At 38.1% G+C, this 7,864-nt stretch overlaps 1 protein-coding gene across 3 annotated transcripts; it reads left to right on the top strand.

Moving 5' to 3' along the window:
• Window positions 1-3,033: 3,033 nt before the first annotated feature.
• LOC111911970 (U3 small nucleolar RNA-associated protein 14) lies at window positions 3,034-7,257 on the top strand. Of its 3 annotated transcripts, none has more exons than XM_023907737.3 (10): window positions 3,034-3,418; window positions 4,076-4,187; window positions 4,265-4,959; window positions 5,032-5,370; window positions 5,449-5,811; window positions 5,900-5,980; window positions 6,053-6,130; window positions 6,206-6,559; window positions 6,664-6,795; window positions 6,899-7,257. In XM_023907737.3, exons 1-10 carry the CDS (start codon window positions 3,131-3,133, stop codon window positions 6,953-6,955), a joined length of 2,499 nt encoding a protein of 832 aa, XP_023763505.1. In that variant the 5' UTR covers window positions 3,034-3,130; the 3' UTR covers window positions 6,956-7,257. The 3 variants fall into 3 exon arrangements, with proteins under 3 accessions (XP_023763505.1, XP_042757913.1, XP_023763506.1); XM_042901979.2 differs by having other exon boundaries at window positions 6,053-6,136; XM_023907738.3 differs by having other exon boundaries at window positions 3,035-3,418; window positions 6,209-6,559.
• The last annotated feature ends 607 nt before the right edge of the window (window positions 7,258-7,864 follow it).

Here is a 7,864-nt window from a genome sequence, read left to right as displayed (position 1 = left end):
ACTTGAGGGCAAGTTTTAAACTTTTCAAAACATAAGGGATCAAATAACAAATAATCCAAATTAACATTTAATCACATAATTATCCATATTTGATTTATTTAATTATTTCTTGCAAAACAATTTACCAATTTAATAAAATAATCAATCAATTATCACATAAGGAAACTATTATTCAATTTATTGGTAAATATCTTTAATTAGGTCAAGGATATACTCAAATATATGTTAAAATCGGATTTATATTGACCCATTAAGATAAAGGCAAGTTTCCATAAGATAAACAGCATGAAATCCCGAACTTAGCTCCTTCTGACGCTCGAACTCGCCGAGTACCACAATGGACTCGCCGAGTACCACTATGGGACTCGCCGAGTTCATCGGGAAGAAGACAAAAATCGAATTTTGCAATCAACAATCAAGCAACTAATGCATCAATTCAATAGAAACCAACCTTGCTCTGATACCACTGATGGGTTTGAGCCATAAGAACATTCCTATGTGCACATACAAACCCTAATGCTTGGATCTAGGTTTCTCTAATTGAACATGCAATGTATCTAAGACTTTGATGATATATCTAGTATAATAACACAAGGAAAACAGGTCTGAAAGATTACCTTAAGTTCCTTGCTTGAATCTTCTTGTCCTTGGAGCTTAGAGTCACAAATGTCACTCCTCTAATGGCTTACAAACACCAACTTAGCAAGAGGATGATTAGAGAGAGAGAGAGAGGAGAGGGGAGGAAGTCGGCTAGGGTTTCTTCAAAGGCAAGAGTGCCGATTTCCTTGACCCCATGGGTCTATTTATACTAGTGAGGCTCCTAGGTTTTCACCCTTAAACCCTAATTGGATAACTTAGGCCCTAAGCAATCCAATCCCCTTATGATAAGACCTTGTATGATTTCTAGGTGTATCCCTACCCTAAAACCGTCCACCCCCTTATCCATTAAGGATTATAGCCCAAAGTACAACTATCATACAATTGACAGTTTATGCCCTTTTATTTAATTAATCTCTTTAAGTCACCAAATTAATTCCTAATTAATTTATGACTTATATTAATCAAATAACAATATTATTATTCTTTATATTATTCTCATAATATATTAACAATATTTCTTCTCTCATTATAAATCATCCTGTCAAGTTGCTATGGTGAAGGCAACCCAAAAGGACCATGCACAACCGGGTCAAATACTTGCCTAATATAGTTGTAGCCTTAGACACTATTCCAACATAAAACCCATCACGCAGGGCGTACCTCATGTGTACACTTGGCATACTAATGGTAGACGGTCCTCTTTTGGTGGCTTGTGAGGTATAAAGTTCAAACCTTGCCATTTCATTTCTTAAATCTTCTCCTAGACATGTTTTTGGTCATTTTGGTCCATTTGGTTGGTGTTTGGGAATTAAGGACGTTTTTGGGGCTCAGCCTTATAGATTTGGACATGTTAAGGGTTCCTTATACATAAAGGTGCAAACTTTATGATGATTTTGGTCTCATGCAAGTATTAAGTCATCTATTAAGCTCCTTTGCGCTCTAGAGCCCTATTAAGCCATGCATGCACATAAAGTTGGCAAATTTATGTGATTAACCACCTTGGGGAAGTCAGATCTGAGTTTGGATCAAAGTCTTAATGGATTAAGAGCTGAATTAGAAAAGTTGGCCATGATTGGTGAGTACCCTGGGCATACAAGTTTGTACGTTGCATGTACAAGCCTTTCATGCAGTATGCTGAGCGTACAGGCTGAGTACGCCCCGCGTACTAAGCAAGTTTGGGTTTCATTGTTTTGGGCTTCGACTTTGGGCTAGGATGGGCTTGGTTGTCTTGGGACATGTTGGGCTATATGGATTTTATGGGTGGGCTATCGAGGCTTTATTGGACTCTCTTGGGTGAAGGCTTATGAAAGGAATTGGGCCCAATTTGGAAAATTGGGCCATATTTGGGCCTTGAGTGCTTGTGTTAGATTTTGGGCTTTTGGGTCATCTAGATTGGGCCTTGGCCTTAGACCAAGTTAGAGGAAGGGTAAAAAAATCTTTTACCCTGATTTGGACTCTTAGTGTGAGTCAGGATCTAGTTAATGATGAGTTGTCATTTTGGTATTTGATAGCGCGCAACTTTTGGTGGATCTGCAGTCAGATTTTTATTCGTGGGTTTTAGCTGTATGGGGTGAGTGTCCTCACTGTACTATCGGGTCGAAGGTGCCAATGCCGACCTATTGGTTTATGTATTATAGGAAGACCAGGGGGTGACCCTTGGCATTTGTATGAAAGACCAGGAGGTGGCTCCTGGCAAATCTGTATGCAAGACCAGAGTTTGGACTTTGACAGTTAAGTAGATAAGTAATTGTAGATGGTATGCTAGTTGTCTTTGTGATGCTTGCCTGGAAAACCAGGATGTGGATCATGACACTTGTCTGTAAGACCTAGGGTTTTGGTCCCTGACCTGGCAAGGAAAGACCATGATACGGCTCGTGACATAATGGTAAGACTATGGTTGGCACCTAACACCTCCTATTGTGTGTTTGATAAGTATGACTCGTATGTTATGTATGATATGTGGTATTTGGGGAACTCACTAAGCTTTGTGCTTACAGTTGTTGTTTATGGTTTCAGGTACTTCCGGTTCGAAACGGAAGAGCTCGGCTTGATCGCAACCCATACACCCATATTTTCCGCAACCTTGAGATTTTGGGATTGCACTATAATAACTGCTTTCAACTTTTTGACTGCAATTAGTCTCATTTGAGTTGGTCAACAACTTCTTTTGTTCTTAGTTTCATCTCTATCATTGAAAAAAAATTTGTTCTGTCTATCGAGTTCTATTACATCCACCAAACACTATCTAAATAACATTTTTTTTACCTATATAAGTAACGGGGTACTTTGAGTAGCAATAATATTTTGTAAAATGAAACATTAATTCATTACCCTTGATAACGTTTTTTAAGTTGGAAGGTATTTTCTGAATATATTAAAAAGTTGGTTACCTATTGTGACATTATGCTCATACTCTTTATTATACGCCCGGACTAGCTAGACCTGAAAATAGAGAGAAACCTCCTCGGCTGTGTTGCGCCGCCTCATAAGACAATAAGAACCTCCACTTGCCGTCCGACACCGTAGAGAGATGGCGGAGACGAAAAGGAAGAAAACCCTAGCTTCTACAAACAGTTTAAAGAGAAGAAAGGGAGGAGATAAAGAGAAGAACTGGAAAAAGGGTCCCCATTTACCCAACGCATTGCAAAAACAGCTTAATTCCCTAAACCCTACAGATAGAAGCGACGAAGAGATCCACTCCGATGAAGACATCGATGTTTATGAATACGAAGAAAATATCCCTGAGGAAGAGTCGAAGAAGAACCGCAGGTACGACCCCGTTGATAACTTCGAGTATGAACTCCCCAAGGATTTCGAGGTAATTCCATGTTATTTGAATCACTTTTTGTGTATTATGTTTCATTTTTCTTGTCTTTCAGCGAACAACTAAGCTTTGAATATGGATATCAAAGGCGTTAATTTTTGGATTCGAAATCGATATGAATTCTGAACTTTTTGTATAATTTTTTTTCCAACTACATCGAGCATTGTAACAAGTAGGATGATTTTTTACCATCTCAATGGACTGGACTTTTCAGTAAAATCGCATTCGGTTTTGCATTTGAGAAGTGTTAGGTTTGATATTCAAATATCAAAACACAAGCTATTTAGTTTAATTTGGTTTTGCATTAGAGCTCACTTATTATTATTATTATTTTTAATTTGGTTCATTTATCATGTGTTGGTTTCATTTGTGATTGTTGGGCTTAGTGTCCTGTAGTTTCATGACTTATCTGATCATTGTAATAAATTCCTGATCACAAGATAATAAGCGTAGTTTGATAATTTAGTATGGTGGTATAAGCAAAGTAATGACAACAATGCTCTGTAAGTTGTAGCCAGGTAGCAACTGGTGTCTTTGAGCAAAGATGTATCCTATAGACGGAGTCACCAAGCTTGTTTCTATTTTTTGTGGAACTTAAAAAGATTGGTCTTTTCAGTGGTTATGGTTGCATAATTTTGTGTTTGTTGATAGGATGAAGATGTAGCCTCTGATGATGATGAGGAAGAAAAGGGAGACAGTGATGAGGAAAAGCATGCAAGGATGTTACAAGATATCACTGGACTTCCTGGTGATGCTTTTGAAGGTGATACTCAGCCTTTTTCCACCCGAGAATATTTAAAAATTGGTTTTTGTTGTTAGTTATAAGTTGTGAATTTCCAGGAAAGAAGAAGAAAAAAGATGTGGTAGTATTTGAGGCATACCCAGAGTCTGAATATAATCCGAGCCGTGATGTGTTGGATGGTGACGGGCGCATTACTGTTGATGACCTTCTAAATCCCCTTCATGGGAAACCCGGATTCAGCAAAATTAGAAAAGATGTGCAGCGAATGGATAAAAAGTCCATGTCCATACAGCCTCCTCTTCCAAAACCACAGCAACAAAAAATAGATAGGAGAAGTGCTTATGTTTATTCAAAAAAGAAACTTCATGAATACGAAGCATTGGTGAAGAAAAATAGAGAAGCACCAACCATCTACTTTGATGAAGACATAGATGTGGGATATTCCACTGTAGGGGCAATAGCTTCTGAGTTTAGGCCCAGGACTGAGTTTGAGAAGAAAATGGATTCTTTAATTAATGGTAAGGAACTCTCAGATGCACATAAGGGTGATGGTGCAAGGCTTCTAGAACTTAACAAGGTGTCTCTAGAAGATGTGAAGGAACGCCAGGACCGACTTTCTAAAATGCGTAATCTTTTATTTCGTCATGAACTCAAGGCCAAAAGGATTAAACATATAAAGTCCAAAACATATCGCCGTTTGCTGAAGAAAGATAAATCAAAAGCCGCTGAGATTGAAATGAATCCGGAAGCTGCTAAAGAACTTGCAGAGAAAGAGGAATTTAAGAGGGCTGAGGTGATTTAACATTCCTCTTTTTATCAAACAAATCATAACTGGTAGAGACTTTTAATCTGTTGTATATGACAGGAACGTATGACCCTAAAGCACAAGAACACTTCTAAATGGGCTAAACGAATTAAGAAGCGTGGTGTTGATGTCCAAGATGATGGAACTCGGGCTGCTATATCAGAACAGCTTCAGCAGCATGCTCTTTTAACTCGAAAAAGAAATTCCATGCATGATGATGAGAGTAGTAGTGATGACAGCACAGAGGATGATGATGATGATGATGACATCTCAGGAGACGAGGACGATGCATCCAAACTAAAATTGTTAGAGAATGGAAAGAATAGGACACTTGAAGTGTTAGGGGAAGATGATGATGATGACATGCCCAAATCAGGAGTCCTTTCTCTACCTTTCATGGTACGCTTTAGCCTTTATGTTTGTTTATTGTAACACTTAATCTCTTGCAACTGAAAATCTTGGTGATGCATTTGGTAGGTTCGTGGGCAGAAGAAGAAAAAAGAGGCAGCCGAAGAAGAAGCCAGGCTTGCTTTTCAAGACTATGATTCATCATTGAAGCAGTTGGATGGTGATGAGGATTTCAAAGACAATGCAGGAGATTCTTTGAGTGGTAGAAAGGTATATGGCGTTGCACAAAAGAAACAGGTTCCACAGTCCAAGAAGAAGGTTAAGGCTAACACAGATAATTACTTTGACAATACGGACAGTGAAGAAGATGATGATGATGATGATGATACCATGGATAAACATGGGAGAACGACTTATACACAGAAAGATGTCAATATTGACCCTAATATTCTTCGAGAGGAGTCAGAGATCGGGCATGATCCTTTGTTTAAGGTGATAAAATCGTCAAGAAATATAAATCTCTATAACCTTTGATGATAGCACATGATATAACAAGGTTTAATGTTTTTATTGCATATAGAGCTTTGATGATATTGATAAAGATGAAGGGCCTAAGATTGAATATGAAGTTTCTTTGTCCGCAACCAATTCTTTAAAGAAGGTATGGTATTGGTATTGTGTTATGCTGGTTTCAGTTTTAGGAATTGTTGTAATTCTAAATTTGTATTTGCAGAAGAGGAATAGGAAAGATTGTAATCAGATAAAAGGCAAGAAATCACAGGTTGCAGAAGTGGCATCTGACATAGAGGAGGTACAAGTATGGATAATAAATAGCACATGATGTTGTTTGTGTTTGGAAAAAGTTTCTTAGTTTGTGTATATGTAGCAGCATGGAGATGATGATGATGATGGTATGGTGGATGGAATCATGACATCCGGGATGGATTATGAGTTGCCATCACAGGATGATCTGATAAGACGTGCTTTTGCGGGTGATGACGTGGAGGAAGATTTTGAGATGAGCAAACAAGAGATATTGAATGAGGAAAACCCGGAGCCTGAAAAGCCGGTGCTGCTTCCTGGATGGGGGCAGTGGACGCATATACAGAAAAAGAGAGGGCTGCCGTCTTGGATGTTGGCTGAGCATGAGAGAGCCAAAAAGAAGAGGGACCAGGACCTCAACAGAAGACCCGATGCACATCTTAAGCATGTAATCATATCCCAAAAGCTTGACAAAAAGGTACTCTACACTCTACACTCTACACATCTCCACTCCATATTTTTTATCTAAATAATAATACTATACTGTTTCCTAATCATTCTGATATTTGATTTTTGTTGCAGGCTGAGAAACTGCAGACAAAGGTGTTGCCATATCCATTCAAGGACAAGGAGCACTTTGAACGGAGCAACCGTATGCCTCTTGGTCCAGAGTTTAACCCTGCAACAACAATCGGCTCACTTAATCGCCCTGACGTACGTACATTATTTTTCCCTTTTTCACTCACTACTCACTACTAATACTATGTTTCTTATATTTTCATTTCTTTTGAATATTGTTTATTATTTAATATTAAAGGTGGTGAAGAAGCCTGGTGTCAGCATAAAACCAATCAAGTTAAGGAAGCATCATTGACAGACTTGAACAGAAACATAAACATCATGCCTGCCAATCAGTTTTGAACGAGATCCATCAGATCACCTGTAATTGTAATTCTTTCTCTCGCTTATTTTTGCAGTTTCTGGGGATTTTGACATGAAACAACTACAAGTTATGTAATCTTTTGTTTCTTTGTTTTTTTTTTTTCACTTTCTCAAGGCATTTAAATTATTTGTTAAGTAAGTTGGAGCTTTTATTTTTGCAAATACTGTCTGTGCTTTACCTTGCCAAACTTGATATTTAAATTTAAAGTAATTAGTAAATGGTGGTTAGATGTATCAATGTGTGAGGGGAGATTAATATCAAATGACTGCACTGGACTGAACCAAAGGCCAAAGGATCAATTTAATAATCCTGTTTAGACTTTTAGATTGGCTGTTTGGTACAAGTCAATATGTTTCTAGCTGTCCTGTATAAAAAGCATTTAGACTCAGGGGAGTGGGCTGTGGCAGTGGCCGCAATCTTGTGCCACGTAGGACGAAACACCGCCCCCTGGGTGCGGTCTGGCGGAGGCCGCACTATGGCTGTGGGAGGGCGCACTTCACCGGCCAATTTGATTGGCTATCTTTTCTTTGCAACGGTCAAAAATTAAAAAAAAGTTATTTTATTTATTTATTTGTTTATTTTAACTAACATTATATATACATTACCCTTTTAACCAAAATAACTCACAAACACTTCATATTTTTATCATCTTCTTCATTTTAAACCTACAAAAATGTCATCTTCCAAAAATCCAATCAACCAAAAAAACACCTACTAGAAAAACCACAACTCAAATATCTTCATTCGGTCAATCGGTTTATTCACCCCCTTACTACAAATATGACGGTACGTTTTTCTATTTTCCGCAACATATCCAACACCATAACGCCCTACACAACC

The sequence above is a fragment of the Lactuca sativa genome, chromosome 5, assembly GCF_002870075.4.
Source record: "Lactuca sativa cultivar Salinas chromosome 5, Lsat_Salinas_v11, whole genome shotgun sequence".
Taxonomy (NCBI): Eukaryota; Viridiplantae; Streptophyta; class Magnoliopsida; order Asterales; family Asteraceae; genus Lactuca; species Lactuca sativa.
This window is presented reverse-complemented; position numbering and strand designations above follow the sequence as displayed.

Excerpts from the sequence above, each read along its gene's own strand:
- LOC111911970 (XM_042901979.2), top strand. The coding sequence starts at position 3,131 with ATGGCGGAGACGAAAAGGAAGAAAACCCTAGCTTCTACAAACAGTTTA. Across the intron at positions 5,371-5,448 it reads TCCTTTCTCTACCTTTCATG|GTTCGTGGGCAGAAGAAGAA; the intron begins GTACGCTTTAGC and ends TGCATTTGGTAG. Across the intron at positions 6,796-6,898 it reads GCTCACTTAATCGCCCTGAC|GTGGTGAAGAAGCCTGGTGT; the intron begins GTACGTACATTA and ends TTAATATTAAAG.